The 24,815-nt window shown below is 35.5% G+C and overlaps 6 protein-coding genes across 9 annotated transcripts in view; 2 read left to right on the top strand and 4 right to left on the bottom strand.

Moving 5' to 3' along the window:
- Nucleotides 1-1,392: 1,392 nt before the first annotated feature.
- On the bottom strand, nt 1,393-11,150 carry LOC149725710 (uncharacterized). 3 transcript variants are annotated; one of them, XM_089891567.1, is made up of 6 exons: nt 10,100-11,149; nt 9,795-10,028; nt 9,570-9,653; nt 9,294-9,405; nt 9,110-9,207; nt 1,393-2,005 (listed from the first exon to the last, which is right to left on the bottom strand). In XM_089891567.1, the coding sequence occupies exons 1-6, from the start codon at nt 10,317-10,319 to the stop codon at nt 1,941-1,943; spliced, it is 813 nt and encodes a 270-aa protein (XP_089747693.1). In that variant the 5' UTR covers nt 10,320-11,149; the 3' UTR covers nt 1,393-1,940. The 3 variants fall into 3 exon arrangements, 2 of the variants coding, with proteins under 2 accessions (XP_089747693.1, XP_089747692.1); XM_089891566.1 differs by lacking the exon at nt 1,393-2,005 and adding an exon at nt 7,698-9,051 and having other exon boundaries at nt 10,100-11,150; XR_016386421.1 differs by lacking the exons at nt 9,110-9,207; nt 9,294-9,405; nt 9,570-9,653; nt 9,795-10,028; nt 10,100-11,149 and adding an exon at nt 2,064-2,163.
- Nucleotides 2,044-3,378, bottom strand: LOC149725713 (uncharacterized). Its single transcript, XM_089891547.1, has 5 exons — nt 3,130-3,378; nt 2,822-3,049; nt 2,579-2,737; nt 2,253-2,367; nt 2,044-2,161 (listed from the first exon to the last, which is right to left on the bottom strand). The coding sequence occupies exons 1-5, from the start codon at nt 3,350-3,352 to the stop codon at nt 2,044-2,046; spliced, it is 843 nt and encodes a 280-aa protein (XP_089747673.1). The 5' UTR covers nt 3,353-3,378.
- On the bottom strand, nt 3,974-5,485 carry LOC149725712 (uncharacterized). The gene is made up of 3 exons (XM_089891570.1): nt 5,360-5,485; nt 5,052-5,107; nt 3,974-4,602 (listed from the first exon to the last, which is right to left on the bottom strand). The coding sequence occupies exons 1-3, from the start codon at nt 5,422-5,424 to the stop codon at nt 4,427-4,429; spliced, it is 297 nt and encodes a 98-aa protein (XP_089747696.1). The 5' UTR covers nt 5,425-5,485; the 3' UTR covers nt 3,974-4,426.
- LOC149725711 (uncharacterized) lies at nt 5,898-6,891 on the bottom strand. Its single transcript, XM_089891546.1, has 3 exons — nt 6,412-6,891; nt 6,103-6,336; nt 5,898-5,986 (listed from the first exon to the last, which is right to left on the bottom strand). The coding sequence occupies exons 1-3, from the start codon at nt 6,632-6,634 to the stop codon at nt 5,898-5,900; spliced, it is 546 nt and encodes a 181-aa protein (XP_089747672.1). The 5' UTR covers nt 6,635-6,891.
- A 1,389-nt stretch (nt 11,151-12,539) lies between the features above and the next one.
- Nucleotides 12,540-18,727, top strand: LOC149725709 (lanC-like protein 3). 2 transcript variants are annotated; one of them, XM_089891626.1, is made up of 8 exons: nt 12,581-12,799; nt 13,419-13,566; nt 14,301-14,388; nt 15,082-15,179; nt 15,844-16,025; nt 16,463-16,678; nt 17,763-17,973; nt 18,487-18,727. In XM_089891626.1, the coding sequence occupies exons 1-8, from the start codon at nt 12,649-12,651 to the stop codon at nt 18,647-18,649; spliced, it is 1,257 nt and encodes a 418-aa protein (XP_089747752.1). In that variant the 5' UTR covers nt 12,581-12,648; the 3' UTR covers nt 18,650-18,727. The 2 variants fall into 2 exon arrangements, with proteins under 2 accessions (XP_089747753.1, XP_089747752.1); XM_089891627.1 differs by lacking the exon at nt 17,763-17,973 and having other exon boundaries at nt 12,540-12,799.
- A 1,731-nt stretch (nt 18,728-20,458) lies between these two features.
- The window catches only part of LOC149725707 (maestro heat-like repeat-containing protein family member 1), a 30,859-nt gene continuing 26,502 nt past the window's right edge, over nt 20,459-24,815 (top strand). The window contains exons 1-4 of the mRNA XM_089891631.1: nt 20,459-20,580; nt 21,518-21,663; nt 22,007-22,138; nt 22,789-22,951. Coding sequence (XP_089747757.1) covers nt 20,547-20,580; nt 21,518-21,663; nt 22,007-22,138; nt 22,789-22,951 — 475 coding nt within the window. The 5' untranslated portion in view covers nt 20,459-20,546. The remainder of the gene's footprint in view (nt 20,581-21,517; nt 21,664-22,006; nt 22,139-22,788; nt 22,952-24,815) is intronic.

The following is a 24,815-nucleotide window of genomic DNA, read 5'->3' as shown; positions in this document are numbered from 1 at the left end:
CCTAAGATGGGCATTGTTTTTATATATTTTCTCGTCTCATTTAGCATTAAACAACGAAGTTTACAGAATATAATAACCGCATCCTCACGACTCTAAAAAGCGTTGTTAATTGTTTAAAACACGATTACAAAATATAGGGATTTAGATGCTAACGGTATCCCATCTTACCCCGCAGTACTATACCGGTCCCAAGTTTTTGGTATTTCGCAGATTTTTGCTATTATATAGTAGGTTGGGAAAGATGGGACACCTTTTTATTTTCTCGTCCCCTTTGGTAGTAAACAAAGAACATATATACAAATAATTATATAACCGTATCCTTACGACTCCCATAGACCATTGTTTAAAACACGATCAGGATATTTGGATATCATGTGCTAAAGGTGTCCCATATTCCCCTTCCTACCATATACTATATGCATTCCTAGTTCTGTATATACCAGACGTTCTTTCTGCAGCGCTTTTGCATTGTTGTAACTGGAGCGCGTGTTCGTACCACTGCTCCTTTTTCCCGCTGTGGGAAAGTGCAGTTTCGGAAATGTTCTAAAGATAGGTTTCCCTGCTACAAGCTTATTAAAGCTTAAGTATTGCTTTTGCCTTGCTGCTTGACGGTTTAACAACATTGGAGACCGCTTACGTATGGTATATATAATGTTTTATTTTATGCGTTTTAAACATTAATTTGTTTTCAAATATTAAAATATATTTTTTGAAACTTGTTTTTTTTTTGGGGGGGGGGGGGGCGGGTGGTTATTTTGGACGTTTTTTAAAAACGTTTATTTATTTTGGGCATAGCTTGAAGCTGGTTCTTGTGTTTTTTTAGGTATGACATTTAACACCACACTTGTATTGCAATTTTTTGCCATACTGGAATCCCATCAAGTTAGATGATATGCAGTGGTTAACGCTGTAACTTGGTTTATCCTCGCGTGGCGGAAAACGAGTAGTTATATAGTAGGGTGGGGGGAGATGGGACACCTTTCCAATCTATTTTCTTTCCCAATTTGCTGGTAGTAAACAAAGAAAATGCAAAGAATTGTAAAACCGTATCCTCACGACTCCCATAGACCGTTGTTAATTGTTTAAAACACGATCAGGATATTTGGATATTATGTGCTGAAGGTGTCCCATCTTCCCCCACCCTATACTATAACACCGGTGTTCCAACACCTTGCCCAGCTTACGAGTTACCACGTATGTAACCTTGTTGGTGAATGAATGAATGTAACTTGTTTAAGGGCAGCGACAGTCGTTATAACTTGGGTGTTGTTTCATTCACCTCGTTTCCGCTTACGAGTTACCGCGTATGTAACTTGGTGGTGATTGCTATTTAATACTTTTGGCATTACATAATTTATTTAAGTAGTACTGTAGTCTTAAATAGGCTTTCGGTCACTACGCGTGTCTTGTAATATGTCAGACTTGTACGTTGCTTTGGTCACGTTTAACTACTGCGGTACACTTGCTACTTGGCAATTTCGTATCGTTTCCTGGCCTGTCATTCAGGGCCCGTGTTCGAAGGCCGATTACATGTTCACAACGGTTTACGTTCAAATACACGATCTTAATTGACGGGAGAATCTGCTCTCAGGAAATTAGTCAAAAAGGTTAGCGCGCCTGCCTCTAGCCCAAAGGTAAAAGTTTCAAAGCTCGCCGCTGCTACCATTGTGGGCGTATGTGTCCTTGAGCAAGACACTTAACGGCAATTGCTCCAAACAAGGTCACTAATGGGTTGTAAAAACTAAAAATAAAAAAGGGGTTAATTACACCCACGAAGTATAACATACATGTTAACTCGTATCTTACACGAGATGTATAAAACAGAACGCCCGTGTTTTATAACGACTGTCCTTCTTCGGCCACGCAAGGATAAAGTAAGTTACATTATTTTCAATTCTTAGTTCATGCATTGAAGATGCTGTAAGCTTGTAATATTGCCATTATTTCCCATTGAATTCTTCGTATGCTGTTTCAGTAGCTTTCATGTTTTCGTATTGCTGTTGATCTGGTTAAGCAATGGTTCAGTTATTCTTGTAATACAACTTACACATCCAAGTACGTACAACCAGAAGTTGTGGCATATGGAGTAATATGTTCCGATGCTTGCGTCATATCCATGTTATCATTGACGTTACAGGTTCTCACGGTTGATTGACTCAGCCTAGGAACAATTTTCTTACAGTAATTATTTCGTATAACTCGGAATTACATGGCTTAATCTGAGCTATTTAAACTAGTTAAATGATACTTACCTTTTCCACAAGTACAGCACAAGTGCTAGCATAAATACGACAGTTGCAGATAAAATTGCAAAGACAGGAAAAACCCACGAAGGTGTTTTAAGCTCCAATTTGCTTGTGCAAACTGCTAAAAACAAATGTAAAAAGTTTATTAACTTGATTCCGACTATCAGATATTACCCAGAATATTTAAATCATTATATTTTCTGAAACGATTACATTTTTACCACAACAATGAAATTATGAAAATTACCTATATGAAATGTTAATAGTCGTTCACTGTTACGATTTTGCAAACAATACATTCAATACTTTATTTCAGTTAGGGATTTACGTACCCATTGTAGCATAGTTGTTGCTGGTTGTTTCTTCTTTATATTTGGTTGTTGGTGTTTCATCTGAAGTGAACGAACGTGTTGTTGTGGGTTCTGGTGTAGTTATTGTTGTTGATCGTACTTTGGTTTTTGTTCCAAAAGTTGTTGTTGTTGGTAGATTCCCTTCAACAATATAACTTGTTATTTATATTCATTGATGCATTCACATCAATTCTAGTTGTTTAGTTAGAAAATGACAAAACATACTTTGACAAATATAACGATGTGTGGTACTGCACGGTTCAGTCTTCCATTTATATAAAACATTTAAAGCAGCGTGAAATCCCATGGTAACACAAAGTTTCCTTGAGTCGTAGATGTCATCAGTGGCATCCCAATAAGTGAAGACCGATGTATTAGTTGTTGTACCATCCGACCATTGCAATGTAGTTGAACTGGTACGACTCAAACCAATGTAGAATGAATATGGCCAAACTAAATCGAAAAATACAATCTTATTTCCATTAAATGGGTGTAAACAATATAGTCTCTATAACATCATATTAAATGCTTACCTGTTAACTTTGTGGTATCGATATTTTTGACAAGAAAATCTTGAATTCGTTGAGATTTAACAACAGCTAAAATGGCGTTTATTGCTTTACAACCTTCCTTTGCTTTATCAACTCCACTAACTGCCGTATACTCAATGTAATATTCGATGCCATCAAGTTGCTGCCAACTACCAGTGGTTGATGTTACGACGATCAAATTTAACAGAATCAAAACGAACAACATGCTTTTGCTTATTCTGTTACAATATAGTATCCTAAAACACAGTGGTTACGATGATCAAATCTAAACCCCTGCGAATTCCTTATAAAAGACATAACAATGACTAAATATTCATATAGTACAATGCTAGTAGCAATGCACGCAACCAGTGCACTACCATTTTCTTATTACTGGAATAAAATCAAAACAGATTTAGCATCACTAAAAGTTTACAGCATCGCCCACGGTAGTCTAAGTCCATCCTACACACAACGTAAGCACAGTGCTCGTTTCCGGTCTAGCATTATTAAAGCATTTACCTTATACGATATATGTAGTCATGTATACTTAAAGCATTTACCTTATACGATATATGTAGTCAGGGTGGGGAAAGATCGGAAACTTTTTCATTCTATTTTCCCGTTCGATTTGGTAGTAAAGTAAAATTACTTTGTTTACTCCCATTTGGTGGTAAACAAAGAATATTTAAAGAATTGTTAAACCGTATTCTTATGACTTTAATAGACCGATGTTAATTATTTAAAACACGATCAGGGTATTTGGATATTATTTTCTAAAGGTGTCCCATCTCCCCCACCCTACTATAACTAATTTAGGTATATATAAATACATCGTGTCTAAGTCCTATATGCTCCTTTGACCTTTATTGTTCGGTGTCGATTAATACACGTTAAATTTTTTAATAAAACTCTTGAACACGTTAAAACAAATACTCCATTTATTATTGATAGACTAGGGGTCTACAGGTTTTAAGTATAGTAGGGTGGGGGAAGATGGGACACCTTTTCGTTTAGTTTTCTCTTTTCATTTGGTAGTAAACAAAGAACATTGAATGAATTATAAAACCGCATCTTCACGACTCTCATAAACCGTTGTTAATTGTTTAAAACACGATCAGGTTATTTGGATATTTATGTTAAAGAAGTCCCAACTTCCCCCACTTTACTATAAATTTGAAAAACGAAAACGTATAATAAAAGGTTAAGAAATACAACCCTAAAACCATTTTAACTGTAGAATGAACAATGTTATATTTAGTAATAAGTTTGTGTGCAGATCGTATCATTTTGTCGACTTCTATTTCTGTTTCTCAACTTGAGCGTAAACATCTCCTGATGGTTCATCACGACTGTTGTCGTCTGTTTCGTTTTGACCATTATCTGTGCTTGCGTTGTCAGCTTCTTCGTATAGATCTTGAATTGGTTCAGCAGATGTTCCGTACAATACATTTTCAACCACAACTGGATCATCATCTAAATGATTTGCGCAATAATATAAAGTTACGTTCATGTTAACTGGTAAGCGGACAGGATGTGTAAACACCCGTGTTATACCTACACACTCAACTTGCCTAGCCATATTTAGGTATTCGTTTATTTATTCTAGTTTTTTTGTAACTTAATTAATTTGCCCCAGAAGTGCAGAATGTTAGGATTTTGGTTTTTATTATTGGATTACGATATTCTAAATATCAACTTTAAATTACATTTGTTGATTAACAATTTTAACGACTAATTAAAGACTGCAGTGTCTTAACATATACAAATACATGCAGCATTCAGTAAATCTATTAAGGTCGGAGATTAGTTTTAGATGCGTTTGGTCTTAGGACAATACATAAATTTTACGACTTTTTTAGGCACGTTTAGATAACCGTTTGGGTTTGAATACAAAAACTTATTTCCAATTTCTACTTTCTTACCTTCCTCAGAACCAGAGTTTTTCTTGTGCACGTTATTAGTCGTAGGTTTCATGTTTCTGTAAGACGAGATTAATATGCTTAAACATCGTATGTATGCTTATACAACGTATGCTTGCTTAATTCAACTCAAAACCTATCTAAACAGAGTGTGGGCCTGTAATATCTATCTGACGCGTAGGTTAGCTTGAATTAGCGTGGGTTTAATAAAGTTTCGATTTAACAAGTGTTATCTTTACTCTTCATAATGTGATGTTTGTTTTTCTTTATTACTCCCTTGAGGAAATCACTTTACATTAAGTAAGACCAACCTGTAATACTTGATGTAGATTATTCCACAAATTACAAGGACAACTATTGCTCCAACACCGATCATTGCATAACCAACCACGCTTGTATTGCTCAAGTTCCCATTATTCACTATAGCTGCGGTACTTACTGTTCATATACGATAAAAGCAGACTTTTAAGAACTACAACTGTAGTTTCGTAAGTTTTTTGTAATTACTTTACGTATCCTTGGGCAAAACACTTAACAGCAATTGCTCTAACCCAGTGATCACTAATGGGTTGTCCATATTATCAGTCATACAAAACAATGAAAGACCCCCCCCCTCCCAAAAACAAATAACATACATGGTAACTCATAAGCAGGCACGAGGTGTGGGAAACAAAACACCCGTGTTAAAACGACTGTCGTTTTCACCCACGCGAGGATAAAATAAGTTTTTTTTTATTCGATCAAATTAAACACTATATTGCATAAAACTAAATTTTATAATTCGAGTACTTAAAATGTTTCAAGCATACCCATTTTTGGAGAGGTTTCAGAATAATTCTTATATTTTATTTACGTACCTATTGTATAGGAGCTGGTAAATACTTTTACTGTTGAAATCGATGCAGTTTTTGTGCGTGGTGTTGTAGTCGTAGTTTTTCCTGTTGCGATTGTATAATAATAATAAAAGCGTATTTTGTAAATTAAAACAGAGGCACGTTTGTAAATTTACTATATTTCTTATTTTTTTCCTAAAACTAAACTGAAAAACACTTACGTTGGCAAATATAACGATGGTTGCCACTGCATGCTTCAATTTTCCATTTAAATAACTTGCTGTAGGTCGTGTAAAATCCCATTGTAACACAAAGTTTCCTGGCATCGTAGACGTCATCAGGACCATCCCAATAAGTGAAGACCGATGTATTAGTTGTTGTACCATCCGACCATTGCAATCTAGTTAAACTGGTACGACCCAAACCAATGTAGAACGAATATGGTTTTCCCGAGACTTAAAATACAAAATAACAATTTATTTACGCTGCGTTGACTGCAATGCTAGTCTAACAATTTCATTTATACCCACCGTTCAGGATCGTTGCATTAATATTTTTCACGAGGAAATTTTGAATTCGTTGAGATTTAACAACAGCTAGAATAGCGTTCATTGCTTTACAACCTTCCTTTGCTCTATCAACTCCAATAACTGCTGCATACTCAACGTAATATTCGATGCCATCAAGTTGATGCCAGCTACCAGTGGTTGATGTTATAACGATCAAATTTAACAGAATCAAAACGAACAGCATATTATGGCTTATGCTAATAAAATATAGTATCTTGAAAACAGACAAACTTAATTTAACGCATTGATGTCAGTTTTAATATTGGTACCAAACTCATGGAGACCAACTACTAAACTGATACGTATACGATGTACGCCTTGTAATAAACTAACTAAGAATAGCAGTATAACTTCCGTGTTTTTATAGATATGCAATCCGCACTTGTATAAACATGACGTATTACCTGGCGGAGTTAAAATAATATCTATACTGCAAGTTGCATTAAAGATTAAAACAATAAAGGCGGGATAATCGAAATTGAATAATACATTTCCCGCGGCTGCGTACTGTTAAAAACATTACATACAAAAGATTGACAAACATTTTTAAATTTGATAATTATTTTGACGTTTTTTTAAACCTAAAAATATTGTAATTTAGCATGTTGGAGAAACGATGAAAAACAATTTTGTTGTAATTATTTTGTTGTAAAATTAAAGTTTTAATTTTGACTTATAGTGTAAAGTGTAAGCGAAATATTTTTTTTATTTTGATCCCCATAAATGAATGAATGTAACTTACTTTATCCTCGCGTGGCCGGAAAACGACAGATGTTATAGCACGGGTGTTCATACTCCTCGTGCCAGCTTACGAGTTACCATGTATGCTACTTTGTAGGTGATTATTATTTTTTTTTGTAAAAAAATGTTTTTTTTCAGCTATCGTAAATATTTTTACGTATGTGGGTCAGCTTACGAGTTACCAAGTATGTGGGTGATTTTTTATCTGTACATAAACTGTAATAGTTCGATGCCGACTAATTTTTGACAAATCCTGTTAGTATAGTAGGGTGATGAAAGATGAAACATCTAAACATTCTGTTTTCTCGTCCTACTTGGTAGTAAACAAAGAATATTCAAAAAGTTATAAACGTACTATTACAGGTTATGTACGTCAATCGTTGTGCGGACCTTTAGACACATAATTGCTAGACAAAATTTTAAATTTTCAATCACGCGCTAAATGGAAAGTTTTGTTTTGCATATTTGTATATTGACGTGACCACTTTAAAAGAATAACTAAAGAGACTGGTATAGAACACAAGGTATATTTTTGCTTATGATCAATTTATTAAAATCGTTCGATTGTTTTTTACATTGTCAATATTATCCTGCTTATTGGTCACCGATTCGTAGGTATTCTCTGTCTTGAACTGAAATTAAAATTTGCTCATTAACATTTCAACAACATTACATTAAACTTAATTAGGCTGTAAATTTTCACAAAAACTATTGTAATTAAAACATAATGACAGTAGAATGTTTAAAAAACAATTGCTTTGGTTTCTGTAAACTTACATCTTCTTCTCACTAAACGTTGCGCAAGATTTCGTGGATTCGGGGCGGTGAGTTCCTGTTTGAGGCGCGAATACGCAAAAATTAATAAGCCTTATGGCGTATCTAAACGCATTAGGCAGATTAAATTTTCGTCTCAATGATGTCTTATAGTACGGTGAGGAAGATAGGACACCTTTTCAATCTTTTTTTTTGTCCAATTCAGTAGTAAACAAAGAACTATTAAGGAATTATAAAACTGTATCCTCACGACTCCCATAGATCGTTGTTAATTGTTTTAAACACAATCAGGGTATTTTTTTTATTTATCTCAAATGTAATACACCTGTCGGTAATACCAAAACAATTTAAAAGTCATTGAAATATTTTAATAAAGCCAAGACATCATGGAAAATGCGAACGTTTTTTAGAATGTTATTAAATCGTCTTGAACAGTAGTTCGTATTCTTTTGTTTTGATTTAATAAAACCCGTTATATGTTTCTGGTTGAGTTCCTTTCTCTCTTATTTCGAAAAAGAAGCATTAATATATTCATTTAGTTCTCCTAATTGTCTTAACGTAGTCTCGGCGCTGGTATACATTTTCTATATAAACATAACGACGTATTTAAATAATTGGCCTGTAAGAATGAATGAATGAATGTAACTTACTTTATTGTCGCGTTGCTGGAAAACGACAGTCGTTACAAAACAAGGGTGTTCATACACCTCGTGCCTGCTTATACGAGTTACCACATATGTTAATTTGCGGGTGATTATTTTTATAAGATTTTTTTTAATTATAATTTGGACAGCCCGCTAGTGACCACTGGGTAGAAAGAATTGCTATTTGCCCAAGGACACATACGCCTACAATGGTAGCAGCGTTGAAGTTACAATGTTGCATACGCAATATCACCATGATACGATTTAAGAGAAAACTATATAGAAAAGTGTTTTGACCAGTTATATACTACAGATGTTATAATACAGAGCAACAAATACAAGTTTTTTTCTTGGGTTATCATAGATGGATGCCATTATTCGTTATTGAGATCTTCATACGCCGGTTCGGGCGCCTTTAGGTTTTCGTAATACGGCGGTTGATCTAAATAAGCAATGGTTCAGTTATTCTTGTAATACAACTTACACATCCAAGTACGTACAAGCAGAAGTTGTGGCATATGGAGTAATATGTCCCGATGCTTGCGTCATATCCATGTTATCCTTGACGTCACTGGTTCTCACAGTTGATTGACTCAGCCTGGAAAAAAAATTTCCAATAATTCCTATTTTGTGTAACTGGGAAACACATGAAAAAATCTAAAATAAAAGATATATGTTATTTACCTTTTCCACAAGTACAGCACAAGTGCTAGCATGAACACAAGACTTGCAGATAAAATCACGATGATAGGGATAACCCACGATGGTGTTTTGGGCGCGCAGCTTTTCAAGTTATCTGTTTTTAAACTTAAAGTAATAAAAAAACCAAAACTAATACCTTGTCCTGGAAGAAATATTAAACAATAAAAATAAATGCAAAACGACTGTTTCTAATTTACGATTAGGATGAAAAACGGTATGTAATACTTTGATAATATCACAAATAACAGGTTTACGTACCTATTGTAGCATAGTTGTATTTGATGGTTGTTTCATCTTTATATTCGGTTGTTGGTGTTTCTTCTGAGGTGAACGAACGTGTTCCTGTTTTTAGGACATTTGTTATTGTTGTTGGTGTATTTTCTACAACAGTATAACAAATTAAATATATCCATTAAACAGTAACAATTATTTTACAACGGATAATATAAATTGGTTTAGTATTTTTAATTGTTAAAAAGATACTTTGACAAATATAACGAAGAGTCATTCGACAGTATTCAATCTTCCATTTAAATAATATATTAAATGCAGCGTGGAATCCCATTGTAACGCAAAGTTTCCTGTAATCATAGACGTCATCAGTGGCATCCCAATAAGTGAAGACCGATGTATTAGTTGTTGTACCATCCGACCATTGCAATGTAGTTGAACTGGTACGACTCAAACCAATGTAGAATGCAAATGGCATCCCCGAGACTTAAAATACAAGTACAATATAACAATTTATTTGACTGCAATGCTAGTCTAACAATTTCATTTATACCCACCGTTCAAAATCGTTGTATTAATATTTTTCACGAGGAAATTTTGAATTTGTTGAGATTTAACAGCAGCTAGAATGGCGTTCATTGCGTTACAACCTTCCTTCGCGTTAGTTACATTAACTTCTGTATACTCAATGTAATATTCGATGCCATCAAGTTGATGCCAACTACCATTGGTTGATGTTACGGCGATCAAATTTAACAGAATGAAAACGAACAGCATATCTATTTAAGTCTACTGATGTATCCGTTACTAAAATAAAAGCATATTTTGTTAAATGATATATTGCCAATATTTTTTCCATTGAATTTGACTAAAGACTTTCCGTTACAATATATACATAACGTAATACAATTATTAATTAGTAGGGTGGGGAAATATGGGACACATTTTCTTTTTTTTTCTCGTCTAATTTGGTAGTAAATAAAGAACTTTCTCGTCCAATTTGGTAGTAAATAAAGACTTTCTGTTACAATATACACATAACGTAATAAAATTATTAACTAGTAGACTGGGGAAAGATGGGACACCTTTTCTTTCTTTTTTCTCGTCCAATTTGGTAGTAAATAAAGAACATTTAACAAATTATAAAACCGTATCCTCACGACTTCCATAGACCGTTGTTAATTGTTTAAAACACGGTCAGAATATTTGGATATTATGTGCTAAAGGTGTACGCATTTATCACATATTATCCAAATTCATCTTCTCCCATCCAATAATGCAATATATATGCTTTCCTGTTGAGCTATATGGTAATTATACAGCGGATGAGAAAATAATGAAGCATCACGTCCGTGCCCTACGTACAGGATGATACGTAACATCGTTAGGGGCGACTTCCCAACTTTGTTTTGTCCCGGAATAATTGTGTTTGATATTATATTTAATACAAATTCTAACTTTACACAAAATAGTAAGTATTCAAGTACACCATGCTGTGTGGTGTATAAAAGATCCCTCTTTTTTCCAACTAAACGGTGAGTATGAGGTGTATAAATACGCCATGTGTGTCTGGTGTATAATATAAGACATCCATATTATAGCTTGACAGCGAGCATAAGGTGTATGAATACACCATGTGTTTTTACTGTACAAAAAGACACTCGTTTTTTAACTCGACTGTGAACATGAGGTGTATAGGCCTAAACAAAAGTAATAGATATACAGTTGATATATATGTTCTTTGGTATAAAATCACTGTTAGCACATAATTTCCAGATATCCTGATCGTGTTTTAAACAATTAACAACGGTCTATGGAAGTCGTGAGGACATAGTTTCATATTTCTTTGAATGTTCTTTGTTTACTACTAAATGGGACGAGAAAATAAAGTAAAAAGTGCCCCATCTTCCCCCACCCTACTATATATAAAATACACCTATGTTATAGCTCGGTAGATATAGTGTTATATATCTGAGGTGTTATATATCATATATATTCTTTTTGTAAGTAGAACTACGTGACTGATTAACTGTTTTTATCAGTGTTGTTTTTTATTGTGCTTTGAATAAATTTTCCAGCCCCCTTAAATCAAAAAGCATGTCACGGCCGACTGCACACACCATGTGCTTTCGTAGGGTTAACACCTATGCTCACAGTCGAGCTGCTGAAACTTTTGCAGTTTGTGGATACGCAGACATGAATTTTAGTTGGTTTGATAGTTTATATTCTAGTAGGTGGGAATTTGAGTAGCTTATATATGGTTGCCACTCCCATGTCCACAGTCGAGTCGCTAAAGCTTTTGCAGTTTGTGGATACGCAGACATGAATTTTAGTTGGTTTGATAGTTTATATTCTAGTAGGTGGGAATTTGAGTAGTTTATCTATGGTTGCCACTCCCATGTCCACAGTCGGGTCGCTAAAGCTTTTGCAGTGTGTGGATAAGCAGACACGACTTTTGGTTGGTTTGGTCATATCCTCGTGGGTGGGAACTTGAGTGACTTATCCATGGTTGCCACTCTCATGCCCACAGTCGAGTTGCTAAAGCTTTTGCAGTCTGTGAATCTCCCCCCCACCTTATTTGCTAATCACTAACCCCTAGGTTAGGGGGTTAGGTGTTGATTGTTGATGGTTAGGGGGTTAGTAGTTATAGGGGGTGGTTATAGGGGTTAGTGGTTAGCAAATAAGGGGGGGAGACTCTTTACTAGCACCAGGTTAGAGCAATTGCGGTTTCTTGCCCAATGACACATACGATACGCCCACAATGGTAGCAGTGTCGAGCCTTGAACCCATTACCTTTGGGCTACAGGCAGGTGCGCTAACCACTATGCCAAGGCGCCGGTCATTTATAAAACTTGAGCCACTCCCATGCCCACAGTCGAGTTACTAAAGCTATTGCAGTGTGTGGATAAGCAGACACGACTTTTGGTTGGTTTGGTCATTATATCCTTGTGGGTGGGTATCCATGGTTGCCACTCCCATGCCCACAGTCGAGTTACTAAAGCTATTGCAGTGTGTACATATAAGCAGACAAAAATTTAGTTGGTTTATACTGCTATAGCTACCTGTTTTTTATATTAACAGATATTTAAATAAAAAACTCACGAAAATGAATCTGGGTCGTTACTTCAAAAACCCATACCCTGACATAGAAATCTCATATTCCCCCACCCCACGAGAAGTATACGAAGGTAGAATATTGAGTTGTGTGGATCATGTATTAAAGGGGTTACAGCCAACACATAAGAACGCTGGTGGAGGTGATTAAAATATAATATAGATTGTGCTTACCCACATTTTTTCCCAATTATCACTTCCAATAAATGTAACTTACTTTATGCTCGAGGGGCCGGAAAACGACAGTTGTTATAACATGGGTGTTATAACAACTCGCTGGTGGAGGTGATTAAAATATAACATGGGTGTTCTGCTTCATACAGCTCGTGCCAGCTTACAAGTTACTAAGTATGTTAATTTTTGGGTGGTTACCTTTTTTGGAATTTTTTTCATGCATAGCGGATAATTTGGACAACCCATTATTGACCAATGGGTTGGAGCAATTGCTGTTAAGTGTCTTGTTCAAGGACACATACGCCCAGAATGGTAGCAGCGATGAGCCTAGAATCCATTACCTTTGGGTTTGAGGCTGGCACGCTAACCACTTTGCCACGGTGCAAGTTATAGCATGGGTATCTTCTTATACACCAAAATCACATTGTGTATTCATACACCTCATGCTCACTGTCAAGTTATAACATAGGTGTCTTCTTATACACCAGACACACATGTTGCATTCATGCATCCCTACTATTAATTACCAAGTATGTAACTTTTTCGCTTATACAAAACACAAGTAACCTAAAAACATTGTTACACCAGGTGTATACATTGGGACAGCTGGTGTTGCCTACATGTTATACTACCTTGCTAAAAGTGGCCATTTTCCAAATCATAAAGAAAAGTTCTTGGAAGCTGCCAAATCTTACGTTGATGTTTCAGTTGAATATTATGAACAAAGAAACATAGAGTGGGTAGTATAGACCTAACTTTTGTTTGATATTTTAACAAAATCTGGTTTGACATTGTTAAAATACAGTTACGCTCATAGTTGTCAAACATGGGGAACCTCATTGAATAATGTGGTGAATGAAATATACTTTGGCTCTGCTTGTTTGCATAGACATCTAACAGCAGGGTAAAATCTGGGGTAACATTGTTAAAATACAGTTACACTCATAGTTGTCAAACATAGGGAACCTCATTGAATAATGTGGTGAATGAAATATACTTTGGCTCTGCTTGTTTGTATAGACACCAAACAACAGAGTAAAATCTGGTGTAGGCTTAAAACTGGGGTGATAAAGCAAATGATGACACCCATTTTAAAAGTTGGGGGGACATGTCACCCAAACCCTCCCTAACATTACGCCTATGCTTGGTATGGGACTAGATGGGGGGTTTTAGCTAAATTGTGTGGTAGCTTTAGCTACAAGCTTTCTTGAATTTCGGTTTATGTATACATTTAAATATGACTTCCAGTATTTTGTGAATTTTTAATATTGTTTGTATTTTTTTATGTGTACATTTAAATTGAACTGTTAGTATTTTGTATTTTTTTGTGTTTTTAATGTTTTTGTGTAATTTTCAAAAGTTTTATAAGTTGTTTATGTTTCAGGCACAATGTCAAGTATTTTGTATTTTTTTTGTGTTCCTAATATTTTTTGTATTTTTAAAAAAAATTATATAATGTTTTTGTTTCAGGCCATGCAATCAAGTGGGGTTCTTGCTGTCAAATAGTGGCGTGTATGCGGTTGCCGCGTTAGTTTACAACTTCCTACAGGAAAAATCGGTACAGTAATCATATATGTAACACAACGTGTGCCTGGTGTAGCATGTTACCTAAGTTTTGAAAAGGGGTGACATTCTATGTTTGAGCACCCCTGTTTTACACCTAAAACATATTTTACTCTGCTGTTAGGTATCTATACAAACAAGCAGAGCCAAAGTATATTTCATTCAGTCATTCACCACATTAATCAATGAGGTTCCCTATGTCTGACAACTATGAGTGTAACTGTATTTTAACAATGTCACCCCAGATTTTACCTTGCTGTTAGGTGTCTATACAAACAAGCAGAGCCAAAGTACATTGCATTCACCACATTAATCAATGAGGTTCCCTATGTTTGACAACTATGAGTGTAACTGTATTTTAACAATGTCACCCCAGATTTTACCTTGCTGTTAGGTGTCTATACAAACAAGCAGAGCCAAAGCATTCACCACATTAATCAATGAGGTTCCGTATATTTGACAACTATATATGGAAATTTAAATTCCCCAAAATAAATTCACCCACAAAGTAACATACATGGTAAGCTGGCATGGGGTGTATGAAACAGAACACCTGTGTTTAACGCCTGTTTTCTGGCCACGCGAGGATAAAGGAAGTTACATTCATTCATTTTCACAGTTTTTGACACCTTATCCAAGTAACCTGAGCCTTGAACCCTAAACCCCTGACTTTTATCTTTGATTTTAGATTTGCATGAAATATGTGAAACTGTTTCAAGATTTGTCATCTGAATGTGAAAAGGTGGAAATGCTACCAAATGGGTCGGATGAATTATTTGTGGGAAGGTAAAAAAAGATTTTTTATATATATTAGGGTGGGGAAAGATGAGACACCTTTTTGTTCTTTTTTTCTCTTCCTATTTGATAGTAAACAAAGAACATTCAATGTTATGAAGTTATAAAATCGTGTCCTCACAACTGTTATACTGTTGCTAATTGGTTAGAACACGATTGGGATATTTGGACATTATGTACTAAAGGTGTCCCATCTTACCTCGTAGTACTAAAACTAACCTAACTTGATAATAACTGAACAGAAATGGCTCGTTTGTCTGCTAGGTGTAGCGACCACGCTTATTTTCTTCCAACTAATTGTAAATATGTTTTTAACTGTAAGCGTGTTTTAACAATTGTTGTTTTGTCGCTATATCCTGTCTTTTTGTTTAAAATATTTCAAAATCTTTGCTATCGTAATCTTTGTAAAAACACAAATAAAATTATAATATCATATTCGAAAAATATATTTTCTATGTATGGCTGATAATTTCGACAACCCATTAGTGACCACTGGGTTGGAGAAATTGCCGTTAAGTGTCTTGTCCAAGGACACATACGCCCACAATGGTAGCAGCGACGAGCCTTGAACCCAGTATGTTTTAATTAAAATAAATCTCCTAAGCACTGGAGCCAGTGTGTCCGAAAATAAATAAATGTTATTTCTATTTTACAGAGCTGGATATTTACTCGGCGTCTGTTTGCTTCAACGAGATTTAAAAATTGAAATTCTACCTGCTGAAACAATTCGTAAAATAATTCGGGCCGCGGTCCAATCAGGAGAGAGATTTAGGTCACATGTTAATCTGGAAGGAGAGCCCCCTCTGATGTATGCTTATTACAAGACAATGTCTTTAGGTGGGTAACTTGTGGTATTAGCCTTTTGTGTTATGCAGTATGGGGAATTTACGAGCCAAAGTATATTGCATATTTGCATTCACCACATTAATCAATGAGGTTCCCTATGTTTGATGACTATGAGTGTAACTGTATTTTAACAATGTCACTCCAGATTTTACCCTGCTGTTAGGTGTCTATACAAACAAGCAGAGCCAAAGTATATTGCATTCACCACATTAATCAATGAGGTTTCCTTTTTCTGACAACTAAGAGTGTAACTAATTTAACATCCTTGGTATTAGGGTAATGGGCTAACACTGGTCTAAATGCAAAGTCTTTAAAAAGGTCCTATATGGGTGAGGTGCTCATAAACAATTACTAAATTAGTCAACTTTGATCTTAATTCTAAGACTTCACCGATATAGAAATAAAAAATATTGCACCCCCCTTTACAGGTGCTGGTCATGGGGTATCAGGAATTCTCCAGGTTTTGCTTACTTTTTCCAACCATATCAACCCTGAGTCATTAACGCTGATTCAGCGTTCCGTCGATTATTTGTTGAGTCGTTGCGTGGACAAGCAGGGCTGTTACAATATCGCGACAGATCTGGAAACGTCACTGTCAAGTGACGGCGGAACGCACCTCGTGCATTGGTGCCATGGAGCAGCAGGTTTGTAATAAATAAATTTTAGGATAAATAAATGTAACTTATTTATCCTCGCGTTGTTGGAAAACGACTGTCGTTATAACACGGGTGTTCTGTTTCATACACCTTGTGCTTGCTTAAGAGTTACCAAGTATGTTACTCTGTGGGTAATTGCTTTCTTGTATAATTTAGACAATCCACATACGCCCACAATAGTAGCAGCTTCAAACACTACCACGGACGTGTTTAATTGCTTGAATGTAGCTTTATCGTTGCGTGGCCGGAAAACGACAGTCGTTATAACATGGGTGTTCTGTATTACACACCTTTTGCCAGCTTTTAAGTTATCAATGAATGTAACTTTTTATCCTCGCGTTGCTGGAAAGCGACGGTCATTATAACACAGGTGTTTAGTTTCCTACACCTCGTGCCAGCTTTTAAGTTATCAATAAATGTAATTTATTTATCCTCGCATGGCCAGAAAGCAATATTCGTTATGACAAAGGTGTTCTGTTTCATACAACTTATGTCAGCTTTTCAGTTATGAATAAATGTAACTTATTTATCCTCGCGTTGCTGGAAAAGGACTGTCGTTATAACACGAGTGTTCCTTTTCATACACTTCAGTTGTGTTTTCTACACATCACTTTTGGTCACCAATGGGTTTTCCAAATTATCAGCCATACATAAAAAATTAAAAAATCCCCCAAAAAATAATTACGTACAAAGTAACATACTTGGTAACTCGTAAGCTGGCAGGAGGTGTTAAACCCGTGTTATAACGACTGTCGTTTTCCAGCCACGCGAGGATAAAGTAAGTTACATTCATTTATTCATATGTGAATGAATGAATGAAAGAATAAATGTAAATTGGTTTATCCTTGCGTGGTAGGGTAATGACAGTCGTTATAACACGGTGTTCTGTTTCAAACACTTCGTGCCAGCTTACAAGTTACCAAGTATGTTTTAATAAATGAATGTAACTTGTTTATACTTGCTTGACGAAGCAAAGACAGTCATTATAACACGGGTGTTCTGTTTTATACACTTCGCAACGCGAGGATAAAGTAAGTTACATTCTATCATTCTTTCATCTGTTTTTACACAGGCGTTGTATATCTATTTGCGCGTGCGTATTTTGTATTCAACCGTGACCAGAAGTATCTCGATGCCTGTGTGCTCCTCGCTGACACCGTGTGGAAATGCGGGTTGCTGACCAAGGGGCCGGGTATTTGTCATGGTGTTGCTGGAAGTGGTTATGTTTTTCTCATTCTGTATCGACTAACACAAGATGAAAAGTATCTTTACAGAGCTGATAGGTAAACTGGGTAGTCCACACTTGTGTACAGATTTATAAGCGCTGTCAGTTTAGTTTTCTTTTTAAATGAAATAAATGAGTCTTACTTTATTCTCGCGTGGCTGGAAAACGGCAGTCTTTAAGAACAGGTGTTCTGTTTCATACACCTCGTGCCCGCTTAGGAGTTACCAAGTATATTACTTTGTGGTAAAATTGGTCATGATGTTTCACTTGTTCATCATCACTGTAAAGAGAGTTGTGTCTTTACGCACACTTTTGTTTCCATTAGAAGTTTAAATTGATAATAATTAAACATAAATGGCTCTTTGTCTGCTAGGTGTAGCGACCACGCTTATTTTTTTCCAACTAAATATAAATATGTTTGTAACTGTAAGCGTGTTTTAACGACGATTGTTTTGTCGCTATATCCTGTCTTGTAAAATATTTCTAAATCTTCCTTACCGTAATCGAAGAGACAATTGAAGTTATTACTATTGTAATTATAGTAAATACCTTGTGAGCTTTTTTTCAACAGATTCGGGGGTTTTATGTTCACTGAGGCTTTTAGCGTAGGTGCACGTACACCAGATAGACCTCACAGTCTATTTGAAGGGTTAGCGGGAACCATTTGCTTCCTAAACGACATTCTACAGCCTACGAAAGCGGAGTTTCCTTTAGCTGATATATTTCTAGATTGAGTTGAAGATTCTTTTTTTCGACTATTTTTTGGGTTCATTTTAATTTCTTTTTTTCTGGGTCATTTATGAATGAATGAATGTAGCTTACTTTATCCTCGCATGGCCGAAAACGACAGTTGTTATCACACTGGTTTTCTGTTTCATATACCTCATGCCAGCTTACGAGTTACCATGTATGTAGCTTAGTGGGTGATTTTTTTTTCACTTTCTGTGTATGGCTGATAATTTGGAAAACCCATTATAATTTACATTTTTCTCAGTCATTTATAATTTATCATTGAACATTTGTATCTCACCCATTCAAGTCACTTGTTAAAATGTTCACAGTTTTCTGAAGATAATGGCCATTTTTTAATTTGTTTGTTTTTTGCCAATGTTTTATTTATACCATACTGTGTTGTTTCGCAGGTTTATTATTTTTGTAATTTTCCACAAAAATGCTGTTTGTTGATTGTACAAAACAAATAAAATTTGATTTAATTTATCATTATATGATTAATAAATTTTTGATAATCCAAACTTGGCAGGCAACGACAGTCGTTATAACATGGGTGTTCTGTTTCATACACCTCGTGTCGCTTATAAGTTACCAGGTATGTTACTTTGAGGGTGATTATTTTTTCTGTGGATTTTAATTTTTTGTAGTGTATGCCTGGCAACTTAGGTAACTTATTAGTGACCACTGGGTTGGAACAATTGGTGTAAGTGTCTTGCACAAGGACACATACACTCACAATGGTAGCATCAACCGGTGAACTATATATATATATTCTCGCCATACAAGCGCAAGAAAATTATGTTACATTTAAACAGAACTAATCAAAAATGTAATTCCCAATATTTTTAAAAAATGATACTGTAGCCAAAGCATTAGTATATATGCTTTGCTGTAGCTGTCACAAAATTCTTACAACCTCGCCGTAAAATGAGTTTGTAAACAAAGACACGTGACAAAATGACGTCATAGCACGTGATAATATGACGTACTAGCAAGGTCGAGATTTCTTTATAAAGGCAAATTTTACGTTTTTATAAACTGTTCTCTATATATGCGTGTTTTACTTCATAAACTGTGATATTTTTGCGTGGGAATTTAGTCGGAATCTTCTAAAACGCCATTAGGCGTTGCTATGTTATCGCAATTGACTTCTATACAATTCCGGAAACTGAATAATCATAATCATACAGTTTGATAAATGCCTAACGTTAAACTTCATATAACCAGTTCAAAACCAGATTGCAATAAATTTTTCTGGTTTGTTACTACAGTTCACGGCAGTGGGTTAGGGTTTAGCAAGAAAGGTGGGGGGATTCTTTATCAGCACCCAATTAACTGATATATAACTGGAAACTTGGTAAATCTATGGCTCGTTAAACAGTTTAAGTTTATATAAATACTTTGAACTATAGATATATATAGATAAACCAGGCTATATACACACATATTGAAATGACTGTAATTGCTTTGATAACCTTTCTGGAAGCTCTGGTTTTAGAAGTGTAGCCATGCTAGCAAGGTACTAACCCATAATAACTACTAACCCCTAACCACTAACCACCTTTATATCTTTACGCACACTGTTTTTTCTACTAGAATTTTAACTTAATTAAAATAAATGGCTCCTATGTCCGCTAGGTGTAGCGACTACGCTTATTCTCTTCCAAATAAATGTAAATATGTTTTTAACCGTAAGCGTGTTTTAACAACTGTTGTTTTGTCGCTATATCCTGTCTTTTCGTTTAAAATATTTTTAAATCTTCCCTACCGTAATCGAAGAGACCAATAAAAGTTATTATTATTATTATTATATAAATATATATATATACATATTTTTCAGTGTTATTATTATTGTGTAAATGGTGCTGCTCTGTTTTTAAAATATTTTAAAGTGAAGAAATGTCGTCTCTGGGTCGGTCTTCCCAAGCTGAAAGTAAGTTTTACTTATTATAAAATTTAACCCAAAACTTTAATTCACCCGGCGCCGTGGCGTAGTGGTTAGCGTGCCTGCCTGTAACCATTAGGTAATGGGTTCAAGGCTCGTCGCTGCTACCATTGTGGGCATATGTGTCCTTGGGCAAGACACTTAACGGCAATTGCTCCAACCCAGTGGCCACTAATGGGTTGTCCAAATTATCAGCCATACATAAAAAAATGAAAAAATCCCAAAAAAATAATCACCCACAAAGTAACATACATGGTAACTCGTAAGCTGGCACGAGGTGTTAAACCTGTGTGATCATTCATTCAATGTTAAAGTGCTTACAACGTAACTAGATTATTTCGTTTCGGTGCGTGACGCTGCCGTTATTCTGTGGGTTTTTGTGTTTTATGTGTTTAACCCATTGGTCACCTTCTAATGGGTTGTCTAATTTGTCAGTCATATAAAAAAAGCGATTACCCACAAAGTTATATATGATAGCAACTATAGTGTGCAGGTTCCTGTTAAACCAGGCTATAAGATATTTTTCATACATTTTTTTTGTTTTAATAAAAGTTTGATTGGCATTTTTATTTTCAAAAATATTTGTATTATATATAGAAAAGGGTGGGGGAAGATGGGACAATTTTTCATTCCATTTTCTCGTTCTATTTGGTAGTAAACAAAGAACATTCTAAGAATTCTAAAACCGTATCCTCATGACTCCCATGGACCGTTGTTAATTGTTTAAAACACGATCAGAATATTTGGATACTATGTGTTAAAGGTGTCCCATCTTCCCCCACCCTACTATAATGCATTTGCATAGGCGTCGCTTTTTTTATTAATCTGTTTTGAATGTGTATATATATAGTAAATTATATTAACTATAGCTTTATTGCGTCAAAATTACATGTTACCCAATAAAAATCACCAAAATATTTTACAGGTTTAGTTGGAGCGTTGGTGGCCAGCTCGTTTGATGCTGACCCTGCCACTAGGGGAGCTATATTCACCTCTCTTTCAGAGTTTGGGGGGAAATCCCCTAACCTGGTACTTAAAATGGTTCATGAGTTTCTCATCAAACATCCCAAAGTATGTTCAGTGCAAAGTTACGGTCCCAACGTATTTTTATTTTGTAGTTGCAACTTGTATACCAAAGTATGTTAAGTTTATAGTAGTAGCCCCAACGTATTTTTAGTTTGTAGTAATATTTTAGTTTGTAGTTCTGGTCCCAAACTATGTTAAGTTTATAGTTATTGTCTGAAACCAAAGTAGCCTAAGTCTAGTTGTAATTCCAAATTATTTTGATTGTATAGTTATGGTCCCAAAGTATGTTAGAATAGAAAAACAATTTTGGAACAAACTTTTCTAAATGACTTCACATTTAAATTTCTAAATTTTCTCAATGAGAATAAAATTTGACTTTCTGTTTCAGCTTGATTTAAAACACCGGGTCCTGTTGTTGTCTTCCATGAATAAGATCCTCATCTTAAGGATTAATGATGTTGATCAAGGGATCAGTGAGCAACTTATCTCGCTTGCATCGGAGGACCTTACCAAAACTAAAGTAAGTAAATAAATGGAACTCGCATGGCGGGGCAAAGACAGTCATTATAACATAGGTGTTTTGTTTCATACATCTTGTGCCAGCTTCTAAGTTAGGTATGTGACTTTATGTATGTATGGCTGACGATTCGTGCCCGCCGCCGTGGCAAAGTGGTTAGCGCGCCTGCCTGTAACTCAGAGGTAATGAGTTCAAAGCTTGTCACTGCTACTATTGTGGGCGTATGTGTCCTTGGGCAAGACACTTAACGGCAATTGCTCCAACCCAGTGGTTACTAATGGATTGTCCAATTTATCAACCATACATAAAAAAGTTAAAAAATAATAAAAAACTATTACCCACAAAGTTACATACATGGTAACTCGTAAGCTGGCACGAGGTGTATGAAACAGAACACTCGTGTTTAACAACTGTCGTTTTCCAGCCGCGCGAGGATAAAGTAAGTTACATTCATTTATTCATTAATAAATTATCAGCCATACAATAAAACTCAATGTCACAAAGTTAAATACCGTGATACGTGGTAACGCGTTGCGGCACGAGGTGTATGAAACAGAACACCCGTGTGTGTTATAACAACTGTCATTAGTCATTACCCTACAATGCAAGTTAAGTATGATAAATTAAATTTATTCGATCCAAAAAACCCTCAGAAACTCTCGCACGAATGGCAAAGGGAGGCCGCCCAAATTCTTGTTAATTTATCAACGCGTTTTCTACCACAAGTACTAGATGAGCTTCAAAAGAAATATGTTCCCGGGATCTTACCCCATTATTACGTGGTTCATACACTGGGTAAAATGGCAACATCAAACGGTAAATTTTTTAAATTTATGGTAACAAAACATATATATATATTTATATAGTAGGCAGGCATGTAAAAAATAAAAATCCGGCCGATACCGGTTTGCATTTATATTTTTCCGGCAGTTTTCCCGGCGCGTGTGTTCTGACGTCAAATTTTGCATCTCTATCTAGCCCCGCGTTCGTGCGCCACTTTCACCATGTACGAGGCTTTTGGATATAAGCCTTATGGTTTCTTCCGCGGTCCTTCGTAGCGTAGGAATTTAATTAAAAATGTGTCAATCATGTTTCGTCTTTTCCCGATCAAAGTCTGTTTTCCGCGACGATTTTCACGTGTAACACAAGGTAAGTGTCACAGGACTAAACATTTAGCCGTAAAATTAAAGTTTTGCTACTGAGCTTTTCTAATAAATACGGCATAGTGTCATTTATACTACGCGCGACAAACTTTGTCCGGTCAACATTGAAATTAATAACAGACGCTAGTTTAAGCAAGGAATACTCTACTAGGATTGCTACTTTAATAAAACTATAAAACTAATCGGCGATTACCAACTACAGTTTAAAACTCACACGTTTCTACCTGCAACGAATTTTCTTTGTAATAATAATTACCGGGAATTTAATAGTGCTTTAAGATTGTCTGTGTTTTATATTCCGTAACACGAGTTGAAATATTTGTTCGTCTTGTTACGTATAACATTAGTCACAATCCCTATTATGGCGCAATCAAATACAGCAAGTGCATTACGACATAGCTAATAATGTTACGTCACAATTGCCATTGTCTCCGCATAAATGCCGGATTTATGATAATATAAAGCTGTTTGTTACGTCAGAACTGCACGAATAGGTAACTTACGCATACGTTAACACGAAACGAAATGTTACGCAGCCGGCGAAGTAAATAAATTCCGGATTCCCACGCCGGCCGTTTTTTTGCCGGCAGTTTTAAAAAAATCCGGCCGATGCCGGCGGCATCGAAAATAGGCACTTTTTACACCGCTGATAGTAGGGTTGGGGAATATGGAACACCTGTTTGTTCTCTCATCCCATTTTATAGTAAACAAAGAACATTCAAAGAATTACAAAACCATATCCTCATAACTCCATAGACCGTTGTTAATTGTTTAAAACACGATCAGAATATTTTAATAATATGTACTAAAGGAGTCCCATCTTCCCCCACCCTACTATATATATATTTATATAGGCTACTGTCTTGTAATGAATTAGTTTTGTAGGCTTACTTAATTTTCTTTAACAATTACGATTAATAATCTAATATTATTAAACATAGTACTGTAGGGTAAGGCACACCTTTAATACATAATATCCAAATATCCTGATCATGTTTTAAACAATTAACAACGGTCTATGGCGGTCGTTGAGTGTTCTGTGTTTACTACCAAATGGAACAAGAAAATAAAATAAAAAGTTGTCCTATTTTCCTCCACCCTACTATAAATAAATATATATATATAGTATAGAACATTTTGAAACCAAAATTTCAGGTGGCCACCAGCTAAAGGATTACTTCCCGTAGTTTGGCTCGGCAGACGAGTGATCTTTTCGTTAGCATGTAGATATGCATACGATAATATAGATAACGATTGCAACAATTAGCGCAATCAGTAACAGATATATAAGCAGTATTGTAGTTAATTCTAAGTCACGGAATTTTGATTTAAATCAACTACAAACGATCGTTACTTTGACGCGCGCTGTTTTTCGTTTAGAGCTACGTAACGAACATATGTATAAAATATCTGAGGGGGGTGTTCAAACACCAAACACCCCCCTCTAGATCCGCCACTTTATATATACATAAATGATATATACTCAATTTTTTGTTATTCTAAGTTATTAGTATTAT

The sequence above is a fragment of the Ciona robusta genome, chromosome 13 (assembly GCF_009617815.1).
Source record: "Ciona robusta chromosome 13, ASM961781v2".
NCBI classification, from domain to species: domain Eukaryota; kingdom Metazoa; phylum Chordata; class Ascidiacea; order Phlebobranchia; family Cionidae; genus Ciona; species Ciona robusta.
This window is presented reverse-complemented; position numbering and strand designations above follow the sequence as displayed.